This window comes from Citrus clementina, unplaced genomic scaffold (assembly GCF_000493195.1).
Source record: "Citrus clementina cultivar Clemenules unplaced genomic scaffold, Citrus_clementina_v1.0 scaffold_3, whole genome shotgun sequence".
Taxonomy (NCBI): domain Eukaryota; kingdom Viridiplantae; phylum Streptophyta; class Magnoliopsida; order Sapindales; family Rutaceae; genus Citrus; species Citrus x clementina.
In genome coordinates, this window is record NW_006262339.1 from 44,336,098 (window position 1) to 44,357,149 (window position 21,052).

A 21,052-nucleotide genomic window follows, 5' to 3' on the forward strand; every position below is an offset into this window, starting at 1 on the left:
TGGAAGTGCAATGCTGCAAAGATGGCAACGCAGATGAGATAGAGCAACATGCTTGTTGGCCATTCTCTTTTAAGGTGTGTCTTGGTACATTTGGACGCTTTTAACTTTGAGTCTCTTGTGTTCAGTTTGTGTTTGTGATTGTGAGGCTTGTTGAGGGATGTATGTGTAAGTAAATGGAAAGCTAATTCTGGATTGTTTGAACTGAGAGGGAGAATTTTGTGGCTATTAATGAGCTTTGATTGAATGAAAGAGGTAAGTGGACCAACTTAGTTCAGTTCATTTTCTGTGCAAAGCCAAGGAAGAAGCAGTCTGCGCTTCTCTTAATCTTAGTTGAACAACCTGTGAATTTTTGGTGTGACAGCTAACGTTATCAGCTGTATTTTCATTTTATCTATGCTTAAATATCATCCACTTAAATCTCAATCAGACGGAATAACAATCACTTATTGTGATTTTGTGAACGTAATGTGCATATTCCAATGTTATAAACTTCCAATTGAATATGTGGATGTAGTTGGAGGGTTTTTTCAACATGGGAGCTGGGCAGCAGGAGGCCAAAAAGACTTGAGAAGTCGGTTTCCATTATCCCACATCTAGTAGAGAAAGAAAGCAATAGTGATGAGCTGCTTATAAAAGAGCTGAGTTATATCTACTTTAGTGCAAGCAGAAAATATATTTGCGTTGTAAGTGCAATAAAGAGCCTATGGCCCATACAAACAAACGCAAAATATAGGGCGATGATTAGGGGCATCCCGAAAACGTCCTATAGGGGGAAGACCACCAACGATAGCTTGCTATCGGGGTATTCGCGCGTCGCCCATGCGTTGCACTATTGCATGGGCCTGGCGCACCCCACCAATGCAGTAGTTAAAGATTTGATGTTGTTGTGTGTTTGTAAAATCCTGCCGAAACAAAACCCAATTATATGTGCCACGTTACACAAATTCAGTAACAAGTGGTTTCAACTTTTAATAATATCTCTTGAAATTACTTATTCCAACAAAGAAGAGTAAGAGGGATGGTGGGGGAATGCAAGATCGTCTGGAGGCTGATGGTGATGGCGGTGGTGTGAGCGCTGGACTGATCCCTGGGCTTGTGGGAGCATCTGATTCCACTGGTGGAGATGCAGGTGTCAAATCCTCAGTTGTATCGGTCTCCGCTGCTGGGGCAACTGCTTTGGAAGCTAAAGAACATAAAAAAATCCAGTTATTTTAGTGGTAATAGAAAACTGCTTTTGTTTATGCTACGAAAAGGGCCTTCATATCTTACCTCTTGGACTAAGAGGAGAATCAGCTATAGGTGCAGGAGCTGGCCCGAACAAAGCAGCAGGGCCTGCCAAAGACGTTTTAGTCAACATATTTGTTCCAAATGATGGCAAGCATCCTGTTTAATAATTAAGCTTTCGTATGAAGGTTTATGACTTTTTTTTTTGTCTAATGTTAAAAAGTCACAGTGAATCGAAAGATTAATTAATGGATAAATTGGGGTACCTGGAGCAGGTAGAGGAGTGCCAGAGGCTGCCAAAGAAAAAAAAAAAAGGAACGTAACGCACACTTAATACTTCAAAAGCATTTATAAAATCATCCATGAACAGGCAAGTTTGCTGATATTAGGGTATTGAATTAAGGCGAAGTGACAGCGTCACACCTTTGCATTGCACTGGCACTCCACCCATGTTACATGCTCTTGGCAGAGAGAGTGATAAGGTTCGGTTAATAGGCAGTTGAAGCGGGACATTGGCAGTTATCACAAGACAAGCACAGTCCATGCTAGTGCTCATAAGCGATTTTAATGAATCGCAACAGTTCTGAGTTGGTGTTGTGACGCCATTTGAAGTACTTCCAGTGATGAAATTTAGGCATGGTGTGAAGCTGGAGATCATTGATGTTGTGCATGGTGTAGTTAATTGACCATTTACCGAAATGACCGAAAGAGTTGCTAATAATAATGCAAAGAGATGGAAAGTTTTCAATCCTTCCATAATGTTCTGGGAGAAATGAGCTCACTGCAGATTGTCTTCAATGGAAGAGTCTTTAAGATTTTTTTATAGGTTGGGTTTCGGATTAAGGATGGATTTATATGTTCATACTTTTCAAGAAATTTGGAGGGAAAAAAAAAACTGGTAGATTTGAAGTGGGTTCTGGAGTTCATCTACTCTTAACCAATGTTTGATTGAAGGAATATTTTTTATTAATAAATTTTCTTAGCTTGTGAGGCCAGGTTTTCTCATTAGGTATGGTTGGCATGTTAGTTACTTTTAGCTCTTGATTTGTCATTTTTTCTTTTCAAGTTTAATCATGGTAATGATGACTCTACTCGACTGCATCATTTGTCTCCGCTTGAACTGGACACTTCCATCCGAGTAAGGCCAAAAGCCGTTGCTTAGAACAACCTTTGTGTTCCCAGACTAAACTTGGCAGCAGCTCATTACAAATTCACAGACATATTGATAAGGCCAATTGGATTTTATTTATCTTCCATTAAATCAGAGCAGTATTTCATCACCTTGACATTGATCATCCATTATCTATTAGGGACGCTGATAGAAAATTAACTTGGTGCTGAAAGAAAACACTGAAGTAGTACTGCTGATTTTCTTTCTACGATGAGCATTTAATAAGATACTTATAAAGAAATAGCCTCCCAACTATGCTTACTGTCGATTGCAATACTTTAACAGCACAAAGATTAAATCCTTGTGAAGCCTATAAAAAAAATTTTCCTCAATAAATTAAAAATATTATAAACAAAACTGAATTCAGTAGGAGTTGGCCAACCATATACACCAATCCTTTGTCACTTCTCGGCAAAATTCCTATATAAATCACTTCAATTGCGTTCCCTTCTCGCTCAAACAATTGACTCTTGCAAAGCGAATTTGACACTCAAGTCCCATATTTCTTCACATCCAGAACATTCCAGACAGGCTGCTTTTCCAATAACAGAAAATGGCTTCAAGAGGGCTTGAAATGGGTATAGTCCTGGTCCTCGTGGCCATGCTATGTGGTGGAGCCAAGGGTCAGATGGTTTGCACCGGCGCGCTCACGAGCTTGGCTCCCTGCCTAAACTACGTTTCAGGAAATTCATCAAATCCATCACCTTCATGCTGCTCGCAGCTACGCAGTGTTGTTCAATCATCACCGCAATGTCTCTGCTCTGTTCTCAACGGTGGGGTTCCTTCTTTAGGCATCACTATAAACCAAACTCTTGCTCTCTCTCTCCCTCGTGCTTGTCAAGTCCAAACTCCACCAATTAGCCAGTGTAAAGGTAAGTTCGACTGCTCAATTTTATACATATTTATATCGACGCTGTCAAACTATAAACAAGGGATACTTAATAGATGCTAACTTGAATTTGCATTGGCGAAGCAGCTGCCAATGGACCAGCAACCTCGCCTGCAAGTTCGCCGGCAAGTTCCCCTGCAAGTTCACCTACAGATTCTTCAGGCGAAACACCTGAGCCTGATATCACACCATCAGCATCAGTTGCACCTTCAGGTGGGTAGGACGGACTAAATTCTATAACAAAATATAAAAGTGGACAGGTTCCAGTGGCCTTCACGTTAAGGGCCATTTCATATCAGAATGGTGGTTATTATGCTAATGCTTTTGTGAAAATGCAGGAAATGGGTCTAAAACAGTTCCAACAACAGGAGGGACTTCAGATGGAGGCATTGTTAGAGCACCCTTCAATTTTGTTCTCTTGCTTATCTTCATCGCATCACGTGCTTCGACTATTATCAACTTCTGAGTCTTCAGCCAAAGATTATTGCCAATGGCCTGTTGTATTGTTGATAATGATTCTTTCCCCTCATAATTTTCCTAATCCTGTTGGAGATTATTCTCTTTTGCGCTTGTTGGATTGTGATTTGTATAATGTATTATTTGTTTGGATTGTTTAATGAATAAATGAGAGGATCTCATGCTCACTCTGTTGATTTTTAATATTATTAGTTTATCTACCACTACCAACGAATAATGATAAACAATTGAGAACAACATCAAATCATGAAACACTGCAAACAATATTGTGCTGTTACTTACACAATGACACCTTTCATCAAGCATAGACAAAACTGTACGGTCTGGAAAAGACTTCTAATTTAAATTCTCATGCCACATATCAACCGAGGAGAAAAATAAAAGATTTACTGTTAATCATAGCCAGAAATTTGTAATGGGAAATTTTTTTACAGGAAAAGGAAAATATGTGCTTTAGCATATCAGAATTTGGACATTAAGATGATATAAGTTGATAAGTCCACACCAAGATGCAATGAAGCTAAGTAACAGAAGCAATCAATAGGTTTAAAAAAAGGGTTCCTCTATGATGCTGTAATTTGTTTTACAACATCAATAATGTATTAATTGTGAACCATTAGATCTAATCAATGGTATACAATATTTGTACTAAAAAATAATTTAAAAATAATGGTAACCGTTCAAGTGGGTGGATAATTTTTGTAAAATAATTGTGACCACCCTTAGAGTTTGAAACAATTTCACTTAAATAATATATTTTATTTAAAATTACTTTTCACCCCTTCTTTAAATTTGTAATATGATAATCTCTTTTAAATAAATATTCCAAAATCAGTTACTATTAAGTATAAAATATAATATCAAGTAGGTTATTTAACATAAAGTCTTGTAATAATTTGTATTGTATGAATTTAATTACAAATCATTAATACTTAAACAATAATGATAATAGAAAGCATTGCAATAAACTATATGAGTCACAACAAATGAGAAATATTTTATCACCAATTATTATTGAAAAATATATATATGTCTATATAACTATAGAGTGAGAAATATTTTGATTTAAATTTTTATCAAAAAATTAAACTATTTATTTCATGCAATTCAATGGTGGAGGATATAACATTATGAAATGTTGTTTTGACTTTCAATATCAACCATTAGACTATGAGATATTAGTGGCTCAAATATTGTGCCAAAATTTTAAGTTAAAGTATCTCAAACCATATCTTTATAATGGAATATAAAAACATACAATGATTTTTTCCTCATTTTGTCTATTAAATATTATTTGATGTAATATTTTATTTATTGTCACTATTAATTATCATAATAAAAGTAATGACACTTCGTAGCATAAAAATTTTATAATTACTATCAAAGAATAACAATAAAATAATCTTTCATGATTCATAAACTAAAGTTAATTAGGAATATGTGTTAGATTTAACTTTTATGAAATTAACAAAGTGACATTTGAAAATAAAATGAAAACAAGCTTGTGAAAGTTAAATTTTATAAGGCTGAGATAATTTCCTACCATGTCAATAAAAATCTAAAACTATAAATGATTTTCTTTCACTTGTTTTCCCACGTAAATATTATTGGAGGCAATATTTTATTTATTGTCACTATTAATTATCATAACAAAAGTAATGATTCTTAATAACATAAAATTTTATAATTACAATCAAAGGATATCAATAAAATAATCTTTCACGATTCATAAACTAAAGCTCATTAGGAATATATATTAGATTTAACTTTTATGAAATTAACAAAATGATATTTGAAAATTAAATGAAAATATATAGGCTTATAAAACTTAAAATTCCTACCATGTAAGGATATTAATTGTAAGATAAATATAAAGTTCAGAGAATAAGTATGTTAAATGGGTGTTAAAAATAATACATACTTCATGATCAAGTATACAATGACCCTTAATATTATATAAAATAATGAGTATTTTAATATACGATATGAAATTTTATTAAAACATGTGTGATCAAGTAATTTTTATGTTACAAGCAATCTCAACAATGAGTTTATTGATATAACTATGACATTTACTTAAGTATATGTACTTAGTTGTGTTATTTATTACTATTATATCATATATAAATTTTGCAATTGTAACTTATTTATTTGATTTGTGTTAAATAACCTACCATTATATTTTATACTTAATGGTAATAGATTTTGGAAGATTTATTTAAAAAAGATTATCACATTTCAAATTTAAAGGAGAATTGAAAAATAATTTTAAATAAAATATGTTATTTAAGTGAAATTATTTTAAACTCTAAGGGTGGTCATAGTTATTTTACAAAATTCTCCACCCATGTTAACCGTTGACCATTGTTTTTATTTTTATTTTTACTGCAAATATTGTGTACCATTGATTAAATCCAATGGTACACAATTAAAAACATTATTGATGCTGTAAAAAAATTACAGCATCATAGAGGAACCCTTAAAAAAATAAATAAACAAATAAAGAAGCATTGGCAAGCAAAAACCGATAGGAAGGATTCACTTGCCATTTTCATGTTGTGTTGTGGTGTTGAAGACATAAATATTGTGAAATGAAAGCATTAGTTGTCAAGTGAAAGCAGAGGGGGTTTGATGATATCACTTTTGCAGTAGTGGCAAATTACAAAGGCTAATAGAACAAAAAAATAAAAATAAAAATACATCAAATAACTATGGGGTAAAATCAATGTAATTTTCAAAAGCAAAGTTAAAAGTGTATATCAAACACTTCAGTAGCTTTGCACTAGAAGCAAGCAAATCCTTGAGACAGCAGCACCAAGCAGAGCCGAAGTTGGTCCGTAAACCTTTGAATTCAATTAATCAGATACCACGTATTCCATTTCGGACAGCCAACATTCACCATACACTTGTCGCCATTATGTGAATTGATAGTATGGCTTGTATAATAGCCGAAGTTTGAATGAAAGTGAAGGGTCTGTGCTTGTTAGTTTATATTATCACCAATGATTATCTGTAAATTATAGGTGATGGTAGGTGAAGACAAGATTGAGGTCTATAAATAATGAATTATGACCAAGCTCCGACAAACTTGAACCAAGCAGCCTTTGCTCATTATCTGGTTGTTGCCTTGTTGCTCTGTGCACGGCAATGCTTATTGGTTCCACAAGAATGATCATATGAATACTTCGTGATTTTGAATCCAATATACTACAACAATCCCCAGGTTCAGTAAGAATTTGGCCACCCAAAATTAGCTGTTCTAAATTCTTCACTATAAGAATTAGTGTTTCTTTTGCGTAACTTGCCACTCAACTTCAACTCACCCACCCTAGTCGTTGTACATAAAATATTGGATTTTCAAGGCAAATACTGCTATATTTAATATCTGTATGCATATATAATACTCTGAATACTTGTAAAATTAATATTGATTATTCAGTTTGTTAATTCTGTTAGTCCAGATAACTACCACTTATAGGAAAAGTTGGCCACCCAAAGTTAACAAATAATATTGACTCTTCCCTTTCAGAGGTCCATATAAATACTATCCATTCCCTTCTCTTCCCGTAAAGCAAAGCACATCCTCAAGAGCATACGAGTAGCTAGATACGAAGATATACAATTTTCTCCTGCATTATTTAGTACTCTCAGCAATGGCTCCAAAGCATATTGAATTGTGTCTAGTCCTGGTCCTGGTGACAATGCTTTTCCATGGGGCGGTAGCTCAATCAGGTTGCACAACCGTGCTCGTGGGATTAGCCCCATGCCTGAATTACATTACTGGAAATTCTTCAACGCCATCATCATCTTGCTGCTCGCAGCTCGCTAGCGTTGTTCAATCACAGCCACGGTGCTTGTGCTCAGTGCTCAATTCCGGTGGCTCATCGCTGGGTATTGCCATTAACCAATCTCAAGCTCTGGCTCTCCCTGGAGCTTGTAATGTGCAAACGCCACCAGCAAGCCAGTGTAATAGTAAGTAAAGCTCAAGTTCAACTTACTCCTAAATTTGCATTAACTTAAAACAAATTGAGGAGATTAATGTAGATATAATTACTTGAATTTGCTCTGTTTCATCAGCTGCTAACGGTCCAGCAAGTTCTCCGGTGAGTCCTCCAGCCGATTCTTCAGATGAAATGCAGGAAACACCAACTTCACCACCAATGCCAAGCATCCCTTCAGGTACAAAAGGGCAAAAAAAAAAAACCACACACGCAATAATAGGAATTGAAAATTACAAAATTGATTTTATGTTATGCACTAATGTACCACTATAACACTCGTCTCTTGTTAAATGCAGGAAGTGGGTCTAAAACAGTACCCACAGCTGATGGGAGCTCATCCAGCGGAAGCATTATCACAATGCCACTTCATTTCACAGTCTTCATTCTTTTCTTGGCATCCTGCTTCTCCAGTGCCATCAAAATTTGAGCTTTTCTTTTAACATTTTTTAAACTTGTTCTATATTTAATTGGCTAGCTGCCATTATACCCATTTGTATCTTGTAACTCTGGAGTTGTACTCTTTGTCATTTGTGAGAGAATGTACTGTTATTTCCGAATGAGATTCCATTGGTGATATAATTATGCATTTCATTTAAGATTTACATAATCCTGGCACAATATGATTTTTTTGAATTTAATCCTTATACACTATTAAAATACTAATAATTCCATAAAATTTTCAAATTAGTTACCAATAGGTCGATAATAATTCGAAGTCATAGCTTATAAGTCGTTCAAATGAGAAGTTGGACATTTAATATTATGAATTTTTAACAGCATATTTCTAAATTTGACCTAAATTACACACTGGAACCCGCTGTCTACTGTTGTATGAACCATAAGTCACGAAAAGTAAAAAAAAAAAAAAAATTAAAAGAAGTCTGTGTCGGTGATGTAGTTTCGACCTGCTGGAAAGTTGAAATGGACCCTTGTGCTGGCCACTAATAGATTTCGATCAAATTTCGGCGGCCAATGGGCAACGGCCACGTTAATAAACCAATCACTAGGACGGTTTCAATGAGCGGGAAAAAGAAATTCGTTGACCTCGTCCATGAATTTTGGCCCATACAGAAATTTATTTCTACTAAATTATGTTTAAATAGGTTGGTATTAAGTCACTTTCGAGTAATTCTATTTAATTATTTACCTGAGTTCGAATTTTGAGTAGGAAGACAAAAGTTAGAAAGTTAATTTAAGTTTTATCTGCCTATCCCTATCAGAATCTAAAAAAACAATTACACTAAACAAAACAAACAAAATGTTTATATAAGTTGCTTGCGTTGTTGTTGTTGTCCTTTTTTTTTTTTTACTTTTTTATATGGAGATAGCCAAAAAAATGAGATTGTGTTGAAAAAAAAAAAAAAACTCTCAACTGCTCCTTTTGACCACCCAACATGCACTAAGCAATAGTGTAACAAATTTTCTTCGATAAATTTGTGAAAATTTACCATACACTCATTAGATAACACGTTATCTACCGCATTATTTAGTATTATAGCAAGCAATAACTTGCACAAGGTGTTTGACCAAATATCAAACATACATTGAGAACTACTGATTATTACTATATTAAAATTAAGTGAAGAATAAATTGTGTGTGAATTCTTTCAAATTTATTTCCTAGAAGCAATATACTATGTTGATTTGTATTTCTTTGATTTTTGCATAAACATATTGGCTACTTTAACTATTTGAATATTCATATTTTGTTGATATTAACCAATAAGTAAAATGCAAAGTAAAAACTAGTACTCATAAGTAAAATGGAAAGAAAAAACCATTTAAATAATTGGGCATCACAATATATTTAGCTTTTGTTACAAAATTTTTATCAATTATCATGCCATGAGACCATTAGAGCATGCACCTTACTGGAAATGAGTTTTTTTTTTTTAATACTGATTATACATCAAATTACGCACTTATATTATTACATTAAATTTTATAAAATACATACCCAGACAAATAACCCTCACAGACGAGAAATATCTCTACTCTATTTGTATTTCGTAAGGGAGAAAAACTTATAGATAAACTCCACACAATCATACTTAATTGAAGGAGATTGAGTTTATAAGAATTTGAACCACTACCCTCATAGTCATACTTAGCTTTGAAGATAGTGATTCGCAACTTGGCCTTTGGCTACTTGAAAGGAATTGATAATTCTTGAAGAGGACACCGTTCGAATAAGAATTTTCAAAAGAAAGTAGGTGCGTATGCATACATATACATGAACAAAGTCTTCGGATACCAAAAATTGATGTATGCACTTGAGATTCTTTGATGAGAACGAAGCAAAGGTCCGCAAGGTAAAAAGAGACACATAAGCTTTAACTTTTTATTTTTTGGTTGCTCACCGAAGAAATAGTTATATATAAAGTAGGAGAAGTTGGTGACCCATATAAGCCAGCTGCCCCTCTTTTGCTCCTAATTTTTTTGCCCTTTATATGTGCGCCTCAACCTTTGTAAATTCTCCCCACCCACAAACCAAAATCCAATCTTATTAATTCACGGAGACATTTCCCATTTCACAGTTTGCAAGAAAATCACTTCACCCACCCAAACAACGGAGCTAGCTGCGATGAGGCTTCAGACAGTGTTGATTGCTGTGATTGTGGCAGCGGCATTTTGTGGAGGAGACGTTGCGGCACAATCATCAGACTGCAACAACGTGCTAATTAGCATGTCCCCGTGCCTGGACTACATAACAGGGAATTCATCGCGGCCATCTTCTTCGTGTTGTTCGGAGCTGAGCAACGCTGTCAAGTCGCAGCCTCAGTGCTTATGTGAAGTTATTAAAGGTGGTGGATCATCGGCGTCTTCACTTGGCATCAACGTTAATCAGACTCAAGCCATGGCTCTCCCCAGTGCTTGCAATGTTCAGACTCCTCCTGTCAGCCGCTGCAATGGTATATATCAAAATATATTCTTATCCCATTAACACTTCCCTTCAATTTTACGATTAAATAATTAATTGAATGATTTCTAATTAATTATCTATAAATGGCAGCTGCTTCTCCGAATTCTCCTTCAGGAAATGGATCGAAGACAGTGCCGTCGACCAATCGTGTGGACTCATCAAATGCTACCAAGCTCACATTTTCTCTACTCTTCTTTTGGCTCTTTGTTGCGTCTTACACTTCATCTTTCAGCGCCGTATAAGCGTTTCAGAATCTTTAATTATTTTTGTCACTCTTTTACGTATATGCACACATAAAGTGTGGTTCAATTATTATTATTATTTTATTACTATTATTACTATTATTATTATTTGTTGGGTGGGGTTGGTTGATACTGAGTCATTTACGTTTGGTTAATTTATTGGGGGAATAGTAATTATTTGGATTGTATTGTTTTTTTTTTTATATAGTTTTTTAAATAAAATTATCACTCTAGGTCATTCATTGTATTAAAAAAGCTCGAGGATTGAGTGGCAAGACCAATGATTACGAGCAACTGACTTTAGCCCAAGCAAAATTTGCGTAATCAAATCATGACGTCGCATGCATCTGAGAGGGAAACGGAAACGAGAAATTTTTTCAAGAAATTATTTATCGTACTAATCAATGTAGAATCCTGATCAATTTTACATGATACAGTCGTGAGAAGAAAATAAATGTTTTTTGACTCGGATATATGGAAGCGAAACCAAAAAAAAAAAAGAAAAAAGAAAATGATTGCAGCTAATTATGTTACGTATATCCGTCTACTTAATCGCAGATCCTTTTTGAGTTATGAAGGGACAAAATCAGGGGCGTAGCTACTTGTGGGCTAGGACAGGCTGTAGCCCGTCCAAAATTTTGAAAATTTACAAGAATATCATTTTGTGAAATTTACAAAATCGTCATTATTCTATACTTTTATTTGTAGATTTATCATTCTATTAATTTGCAACTTTATCATTCTTATAAACAAAAAAAAAAAAAAAAGTGTTTACTTTATTCTTTCAGAACCTGCACTTTTTGTTTTTGGGTTCTTGGTACTAACGTGCTCTGCTTCTTCTTCAGTTATTCATCTTTTATTTGTTAAGAATATATAATAAATTTATTTTTTATTTAATCTTTTACAATATATTTATTAATTGTAAGGTAGTAAAGACTTTACTTAGTTCTTGTTCTAATTTTATTGTGCAAGATTAAATTATTATTAGGTCAAATCATTGAATTCTAGCAATCAAATTTTTAAATTGATTATTCATAAATTATATATTGGAGATACTTATTTCCTTGAAAGAAACGAAGAGTCCAAGAGAGCTTAATCAAATGACCTGGTTTAGTGGGTTATCAAGATACCACTTTAAAATAAGATGGGGAATGAGTTTATATTATATTGTACGGTTATCTACAATAAAAGAGAATTGTACATACTATCGATTCAAATTCAATAACAGATATATTTAATGCTCGAAAGTATTACAGAACACAACTTAAGTAATTTTTAATTGTAATTAAATTACTTTTAGGACACGATTTATTTTCTTATATATTAATGAATTTTTTATTAAGTTTTATACTCTTAGACACAATAATATTTGGACTTGGAAAAAATTTAGCCCACCCAAAAAAAAATTTCAGCCTTCGTCCCTGGACAAAATTGATATGAAAATTCAAAAATTTTCCCACAATTGTAGCCGACATTAGAGCTGGCAAAATTTGACACGGCCCGATTACCCGACACGAACACAATATAAATAAATGGGTATGGGTCGTCAAATTTAATACGATTATTAAATGGGTCGGGTCCGGGTCAACACGATTTTTTTCCGTGTCGGGTTTGGGTTAAAATTCTTGACCCATTTACCCGATCAATGACCCGATTATATTTTTTATTTTAAAATAATTTACATATTCTTATAATTAAAACTCAAATATTAGAGATGATTTTCTTTTTTTTATTCTTTAAAAGTGTGAATATAAACATAATGTTTTATTTATAAAATTTTACATACATTTAGAGCTTCAATAGTGTAAATGTCTAAAAATTGATAGACATGTATATTTTATAATATTGATAGATAATATTATATATATATATATATATAATTAAAACCTCAATAGTGTACATGTGTAATATATTGGTAGATATGTATATTTTATAATATCGATAAATTATGTATGTATGTATGTATTTATTTATTTATGTATATACGTATGTATGATAGTGTGTAAATATTTGATGTAACTTTTGTTCAATATATAGATATTAAACGGGTTATTGGGTAACCCGATTATTTTTCCGTGTCGGGTTTAGGTCTCAATATTTTGACACGATTATTAAATGGGTCGGATTTGAGTCGACCTAAATTTGACACGACACGAACACGACCTGATGACCCGTTTTGTCAACTCTAGCCGACATGATCGCGTTGATTTCACTTGGAACCAGTAGATTCTGTTCTAGAACTTCTAGTACAATTTCCATCCGCAGCCTAAGCCTAGTAAGCCTTCTCTATTCTATATATTAAATTCTTTTGCGTGCTCTCATAAATTTCCTAATTTATCTTATCACGCCACCTAAAAGTAGGGATGGCAATGGGGAGGGGAGGGGAGGGGACCGATCTCCCTGTACCCATCCCCGATATTTTACGTATGTCCCCATCCCCTCCCCGTCCCCGTCAGAATTACTTGAGAGAATTCTCATCCCCTCCCCGAATAATAACAGGGGATCCCCGAGGGTCCCCGATCCCCGAATAACTAATACATTTTTTTTTCGATTTTGAGTTAATCATATTAAAATAAAAAATTCAAATAAAAGTAAAGTTTGAAATATATCTTACATTAATATCTATTACAAAAGTCACATACATTAAATTAGTAAGTAACGCAACATGCAAGGGATACAAACTTATTTTACAAACTATCATGAACAAATTAATAGTCTAATACAAAATTGTTACAAATAAAATCGAATTTAGATTCAAAATTAACTTTTTCAATGGTGGCGTGGGCACTTTATAAATGTGGACTATTCCTTTTACAACACAATAGTTAAATCGGAGCAAATCAAAAGTAAATATTAGATTAGATTAGATTAGATATTAAAATTGTGATTCGCTGTGGGCAATTATAACATCTAAAATTAAATAAAAAATAGATTTAAGTTTAAAATATTTAAAGAATATCAAAATTAAAAAAAATGTTTGGCTAATAGAATCTACTCGGTCTTTTTAATGTCCTAAATAAAAATTTAGAACTTTAATTAGCTAATTAGGCCTAAAAGTTTAATAATATAAATATTTTGATATTTTTTATTTTTACCAATATTTATAATTTTATAATTTAAATTTTATAATTTATTTACTAGTAATTTTAAAAAATTAAAATTAAATTAAAAATTAAAATGGGGAAATGGGTAGGGGATGGGGATTTCACCTCATCCCCGTCCCCTCCCCGAATAAGAAATTGGGTATGAAATTATCCCCATACCCTCCCCGAATGGGAAAAATCCCTGAGGGTACCCGTCCCCGTGGGAATTTTTGCCATCCCTACCTAAAAGTCTAGCGGTAATTAGATCATTTTTCTTCCCACTCCCCTGTGTGCGACAGTGTGGGGATTTTTTTTTTAAATAACAGTATATCAATTTTAAGAACTATTTCTGATGTAAATTCAAAAAATTTATTAATCTTTTGAACAATGCTAAATGAACAAAATCATGATAAAATAATGATAAATTTTTTGGGACTATTTATTTATAAAATAAATAAATAAATAAAAGTGAAAACAAAATGCTATACAAGTTGTAAATTTATCGTAAACTATTTTTAAAAAAAATTAAAGCAATAAACAAATTTATGTTGATTGTTTTAAGTTAGTAGCTATGAAAGAAACCAACCGCAGCTTAGATCTTGTTTGGAATTGAAATATTTTATTTTTAAAAAAATTAAAACAATAAACAATTTTTTGTTAATTTAATCTATAATTGCAGTAAAAAAAATTATAATTATGAAACAAAAATTAATAATATATAATAAATTTAAATTTAAATAATAATTTTAATAAAATTATTATAAAAAATAAAAAGATTATAATTATAATAATTTTGATAAAATTATTTTTTATCATAAAAATTCAAAACAATATAACTTCTAAACTAAAAACAATTACTGCTGTACCTTTTAACCAGGCCAGCCTCAATTTCACCGGATCCTGATCCATACAAGAATTGATGGCTTTTGAACTTGCGTGTTGGCGTGTTGCTGCGGTCTTGAACCAGGCCGACCGAGGCATGGTGGTGATGATGATGATGATGATGATGATGATGATGATTTTCCAGTCAAGTCAAATTACAGAAATGACATCATCCCAACGTATAAAAAAAGGAGATCAAATTACCCCAAGTTAAAACCACGTGCAAAGAACGTGCCGGACAAGAATGAACCATGAAGCATACACAAAAACGGAATTAACGAAAATGCCATTGCAGCAGGTGAAGCGAAACGAGACGACTGGGCGGTAGGCAATTGGAATATCCCCACCATGCCCATCCTTTTATCTGTTTTGATTGTGTTGCGATGGTTTTAGGTTAAAGGACAAAGCAGAAGAAATAGCTCAGCTTAATAATTTTATAACACTTGTAACGCTTCTTTCATAAATCTTTTTTATCAAATCAAATCAAACCACATTCTCATTAGTTGGTCATATACACCCACAAAACCAAAACAGAAACCTTCATTTTTATTTTCTTTAAAACTCATCGTTTTGTTCTTTTAATATCTTAGCTGTTATACACTTTCGCAGCGCAATCTCTCTCTCTCTCTCTCCCCCTCGAGGAAAAAATAAAATATTAATAACACAATCCCAAGTCTCGTGTCTCTCACCGTTCAACTGGGTTTCGTCTTCAGGTATATTTACGTTGAATTTCGCTTGTAATTTTAGCATATTTTAGCCAATTTGCTCTGAATTCTTGCGTTGAGAAGTGAATTTTATGTCAAAGTTGTTGAATTTTTGTTTCTTTCTTTGGGGTTGCTTAATTTGTTTTAGGGCTTAAGTTTTGAATTCGTTATCAATCGGTTTGTGATGTTGTGATTGTGAAATTGGTTTTTTGGGTTAGGCGTTGATCCTGTGTCAGTGGTGGGGGCGGTTGTTTTCTTTTGCTTTCTTGAGTTTTGAGTTTTTTTTTTTCTTTAAAATAGAAATCATCTTATGCATCCTTATCTCCGTACATGTGTGCATTTCTTAAAGTTCTTGATAATCTTACATGTATGTGTGTTTGCTGAAGTACATGTATGTGTTTGCTGAAGTGTAATACCGCATATTGTCCCTTTTGGATTTCAAAATTTTCTATGACAAAGTTGCATGTGGAAATACACCATTTTTTTTCTTATTACTGTTGTCTGCATTAGGTTTTGTGAATTCAGGTTAGTATGGAGGGTTTTGCAGTTTGTTTTGTAAATTGGGACTTTCGATGGGGTTTTCATTGTCTTTGTTTTAATCCTTGCCTGGTAATGAGCATTTTGATATCTTTTGGTGGTATTTATTTGTTTTGGTGGGCAGGAGTTTGCGTTTAATTAGAGTTTTTGGATTTGTATAACTTTGTTGAATGCTGGGGAAAATCTTGGTAGCATGTAAGGTGTTCAATTTCAGGAGGTGTGCGAGTAATGAGGTGCCAGTTCTAAGCTATAAATAGGCTGGAAAGACTTTTCGCAACATGAAATGGATAGGTTATTAGTTCAGTATTTTTCCATTCTAAACTATACCGTATGATATGTGCAGGTTATGATTTACTTAAAATTCAGGTGCCTAACCCGATACAAATGCTTGAGAATTTAGAAGTCAGCAATGTTAAGTGTAGAGAATTCTTGTTTTCTTTAACCAGAGAGTAGAAGATAAGGAAAAAAATTTCCATTTCAACATTTTTGTTGAACTAGATGAATTGGCATTTCATTTTGATTCTGAATATATACTTTTATTAGGCTGCTCTTTGTCTTACAATTTTCATTTTTCCTTCCATTTTGTCCGACACTCTTTTTCCCCTCCATTGTTTGGATTCAATATGCTTGATAGTTTTGAAATGAACTCTTTTAATTGTCATCTTGATAAAAGACTGGATAGATTTAGAGACATGTGCTTCCTGAAATTTCAAGTAGTGAAGTGATCCTGAGCAAACATGGTGTTGATGCTTAAAAATGAATCGAATGCTTGCTAGATTCTTTTTATGGTTGAACGGTTATGGTTTGCAATTAGCTTGTCGAGAACGGTGGGGTGCAATAGTTTCATGTTCATAAAGTGGGATCATAATGATAGCTGGTAGGTCTGATCAAATTTTGATGCGTAAGAACATTGGATTCTGTTCGATGTGAAATTGATTGTGAGGTTGGAAGTATTGAATTTTTGAGTTAGGGATTATTTTTGGTTTGTGTTTTGTTAAGAGTTTTTTTAAGAAAAAAAGAAGAAGCTGTACCCACTTCCATTTCGAAGGTACATAGTCTGAATTTGGTCATATCATTGTCAGTATATTGGAATACCATATCTGGGAATTCTAGATCGAAGAAGAGGCAGAAGTGTCAGGTTTCATTCTTTATGCAAACACAACTGTTGCATGTGTTTTCCGTGTTCTAAATTTTATTAAGTCGGCAATGGTTAACTTCATTTAGTTTGCTACTAGGAGGATTAAGAATCAACCTGAAGTTTGATTCTTAAAGAAGAAAACTAGATTCTGAGAAATTTGATGCTTATTTCTTATCATATGCGATCATATTGGTCATATGATGCACCAGAAAATTATCGATGAGGTTGTTCATCATGATTGAAACTGGTTGAACTAGGTTTCTCTACAGAATTGTATTGGCTTCCTTTATCCTCACATGTTTAGATGCAGTCTGCCTCATGATCTTTATTTTATCACCAAACTGTATCAGAAGAGCTGGACTTTCAATTTCTTTTGAAATAGTTTGAAGGATTATTTACATCTAAGCTGTTTATCCAAAAATTACAAAATCTTATAGCTTTCAAATTTGATTTAAGTTATTGTGTTGAAAATTAGTTGGCATCAGGAAATTAAAGAAGTCCATTTTGTTCTTGATTTTAACTCTTTTTTTTTTTTTTTTTGTGTGGGTGTTTATGAGTTGGGGTTTTTACTTTCTATATTTGAAGGATGATTTATCTCTCTCAGATTTTGCTTATGCTATGCTGAGAAATGCTGTGATTGCATTTCCGCCAAGATGCAAGTACACCAGAAAATCAATTATGATTTTTTCTGGGAACATTAATTGGCGCTCATATATATGTATCTATTTTGATGTTTCAGGTTGTGGTTGTGAAGCCTATCATCAGTCTGTAGCAATTCACCGGCAAAGGATCATACAAAACGGATGAAACTGTGGTTAGTATGTCTGAACTGATCGAAGGTCTCCCGGACGCTGTTGCCCTCAGGTGCCTTGCTCGGGTTCCCTTCTTCCTACATCCTAAGTTGGAGCTTGTTTCTCGTTCCTGGAGAGCTGCTATTCGTAGCCCTGAGCTGTTTAAAGCCCGACAGGAGGTTGGTTCATCAGAGAATTTACTATGCGTGTGTGCTTTTGATCCTGAGAATTTATGGCAGCTTTATGACCCTCTCAGAGACCTTTGGATTACTCTTCCTGTTCTTCCCTCAAAAATTAGGCACCTTGCTCACTTTGGTGTTGTCTCCACTGCTGGAAAACTGTTTGTACTTGGTGGTGGCAGTGATGCTGTTGACCCATTGACTGGGGACCAAGATGGAAGCTTCGCTACCAATGAGGTCTGGTCATATGACCCGGTAACACGTCAGTGGTCTCCACGTGCATCCATGCTTGTGCCTCGTGCTATGTTTGCATGCTGCGCATTGAAGGAAAAAATTGTTGTCGCAGGTGGTTTCACCAGTTGCCGGAAGTCAATTTCTCAAGCAGAAATGTATGATCCTGAGAAGGATGTCTGGGTCCCAATTCCTGATCTCCATCGCACTCATAATTCAGCATGCACAGGAGTGGTTATTGGAGGAAAGGTGCATGTCTTGCACAAAGGGCTGTCAACCGTACAAGTGTTAGATCATATGGGTCTTGGGTGGACAGTTGAAGATTATGGTTGGCTCCAGGGTCCAATGGCCATTGTTCATGATTCTGTCTACTTGATGAGTCATGGACTTATTATCAAACAACACAGGGATGTGAGGAAGGTTGTGGCTTCGGCATCTGAGTTTCGGAGGAGAATTGGATTTGCAATGATTGGTATGGGTGATGACATTTATGTAATTGGAGGGGTAATTGGCCCTGATAGGTGGAATTGGGATATCAAACCGATGTCTGATGTTGATGTCTTGACTGTTGGGGCTGAGAGACCAACTTGGCGTCAGGTCTCTCCAATGACACGGTGTCGTGGAACAATTCTTGGGTGTACGCAGCTAAGAATTTAGGCATCTATTTATGCTAACTCCTGCTTTATTGTGAAAAGTGTACTTTTTGTTGGTCACCTCTCTTCTCTCTCCGAACATCTTTTCTGGCTACCCTGTTTTGCTTGTAAGCCATAATCTTTACCCATGTTTTCACTTCGATTTTTAGGAGTTTATTGACGTAACCTCTTGTTTAGAAGAGAAAGCTTTTGATCAGTTTGACTGGAAACAACGGGTGGTACATGAAATATGTAGTAGCAGCATGGATGAAAAGTATTATTTTTGCTTTATGGAGTATTTGAACAGAGAATAACAATTTATTTTATCTCTAGTTTATAATTTATTCATTTGATTCGCTGCATACACAATCTTTTGAGAGAATTATTATTCACAAGTACGTCAGTGAGGGCTCTTGATAATTTTAGTAATTGGCGATCAGCAAAATTGACATATAGAACATTGTAAATAATGCCAGCAATTTTGTTATCTACAGAGGAATACATCTTAACAATTTCTTCATAACTGGCGTAAAGACGGCTTCTACTAGTAGTTCTGCATCATCTTTTTAAGCTATTAATCATATCCTGGAAAATAATTCCCTAGGAAGTAGAATCAATATTCAATTTGTGCTGGTCTTAAATGTTTATTTTCGTTTTTTGAGATTTAACTCCGTTTCTTTAGTCGCATGGCGTAAAATCACACCCGGAATGGCTTGAAGTGTTGTGTGCAATGGTTATAATATAATCCCACATGGGAAAGATGAGAAAGCGAAGCAGAGATCCGCGAGTATAAGCAATCGAAGCTGAGCTCCTTGCAAACATACTTACCTGGACGGGGTCAATGGGTGATCATGAAGGCCCATGGCCTAAGTTGGTGGCCTCCATTGCACTTGGGAGGTGCACCCGCTTAAGGTCTGCCCAAGAGGCAGAGCCTACGTCATAATTTGTGGCAGTGGGGGCCTGCGTTCGCGCGGCCCCCTCGTAAACTTAAGTGAAAATTAAGTTGGTCGTTGGGAAAAATAAAATAGGTATATCCCTTACGTCATATTTTGCGGCAGTCGGGGCTGCGGCAAGTTCAAAATTTAATAGCAGGTGTTGTTTGGGAAATAAAATTATGTGGTTAAAGGCTTATTCAGTAAAATATTGGAATGTAAATTTAACACCGAGTGTAAAACAAATAACATTAAGTGTAAAATAAATTATGTAACATGAGATTTGTAAAGTAAAATAAATAGATATGTAAATCTTGTAACTGCCTCATCGTTAATATACCACAATTGCCGGGCCGGTCAAATTAACATTTGCGAGATATCATCTATTATTAAACTACTATTTAATTTTAGGGTTCCTCTACGATGCTATAATTTTTTTACAGCATCAATAATATTTTTAATTGTACACCATTGGATTTAATCAATGGTACATAATATTTTTAGGTAAAAATAATGGTAAACGTTAACAAATGTGTAAGGGGTGGAGAAGTTTGTAAAATAAATATGACCACCCTTAGAGTTTTAAACAATTTCACTTAAATAGCATATTTTATTTAAAATTATTTTTCAATCCCCTTTTTAATTTGACATGTGATAATTTTTTTTAAATAAATCTTCCAAAATTTATTACCATTAAGTATAAAATATAATGGTAGGTTATTTAACACAAATCAAATAAATAAGTTGCAATTGCAAAATTTATATATGATATAACACTAATAAATAACACAACTAAGTACATATAGTTAAGTAAATGTCATAGTTACATCAATAAACTCATTGTTGAGATTGCTTGTAATATAAAAATTACTTGATCACACATGTTTTAATAAAATTTAATATTGTATATTAAAATACTCATTATTTTATATAATATTAAGGGCCAATGTATAATTGATCATGAAGTATGTATCATTTTTAACACTCATTTAACATACTTATTTTTTAACACCCAT

The 21,052-nt window shown here is 33.8% G+C and overlaps 5 protein-coding genes and 1 non-coding gene across 6 annotated transcripts; 5 read left to right on the forward strand and 1 right to left on the reverse strand.

Moving 5' to 3' along the window:
* Positions 1 to 673: 673 nt before the first annotated feature.
* LOC18047173 (protein YLS3) lies at positions 674 to 2,117 on the reverse strand. Its single transcript, XM_024189112.1, has one exon. The coding sequence runs from the start codon at positions 1,979 to 1,981 to the stop codon at positions 1,610 to 1,612; it is 372 nt and encodes a 123-aa protein (XP_024044880.1). The 5' UTR covers positions 1,982 to 2,117; the 3' UTR covers positions 674 to 1,609.
* An 831-nt stretch (positions 2,118 to 2,948) lies between these two features.
* LOC18047174 (non-specific lipid-transfer protein-like protein At2g13820) lies at positions 2,949 to 3,750 on the forward strand. The gene is made up of 3 exons (XM_006443973.2): positions 2,949 to 3,267; positions 3,372 to 3,497; positions 3,623 to 3,750. The coding sequence occupies exons 1-3, from the start codon at positions 2,949 to 2,951 to the stop codon at positions 3,748 to 3,750; spliced, it is 573 nt and encodes a 190-aa protein (XP_006444036.1).
* A 3,664-nt stretch (positions 3,751 to 7,414) lies between these two features.
* Positions 7,415 to 8,189, forward strand: LOC112100344 (non-specific lipid-transfer protein-like protein At2g13820). The gene is made up of 3 exons (XM_024189552.1): positions 7,415 to 7,733; positions 7,839 to 7,940; positions 8,059 to 8,189. Exons 1-3 carry the CDS (start codon positions 7,415 to 7,417, stop codon positions 8,187 to 8,189), a joined length of 552 nt encoding a protein of 183 aa, XP_024045320.1.
* Positions 8,190 to 10,186: 1,997 nt separating this feature from the next.
* On the forward strand, positions 10,187 to 11,011 carry LOC18047175 (non-specific lipid-transfer protein-like protein At2g13820). Its single transcript, XM_024189305.1, has 2 exons — positions 10,187 to 10,674; positions 10,776 to 11,011. The coding sequence occupies exons 1-2, from the start codon at positions 10,347 to 10,349 to the stop codon at positions 10,925 to 10,927; spliced, it is 480 nt and encodes a 159-aa protein (XP_024045073.1). The 5' UTR covers positions 10,187 to 10,346; the 3' UTR covers positions 10,928 to 11,011.
* A 4,121-nt stretch (positions 11,012 to 15,132) lies between these two features.
* On the forward strand, positions 15,133 to 19,430 carry LOC18047176 (F-box/kelch-repeat protein SKIP30). Its single transcript, XM_006443975.2, has 2 exons — positions 15,133 to 15,605; positions 18,011 to 19,430. The coding sequence occupies exon 2, from the start codon at positions 18,092 to 18,094 to the stop codon at positions 19,127 to 19,129; it is 1,038 nt and encodes a 345-aa protein (XP_006444038.1). The 5' UTR covers positions 15,133 to 15,605; positions 18,011 to 18,091; the 3' UTR covers positions 19,130 to 19,430.
* Positions 19,431 to 19,924: 494 nt separating this feature from the next.
* LOC112100622 lies at positions 19,925 to 20,085 on the forward strand. Its single transcript, XR_002906989.1, has one exon. It is a non-coding gene; the product is annotated as a U1 spliceosomal RNA (small nuclear RNA).
* Positions 20,086 to 21,052: the final 967 nt, after the last annotated feature.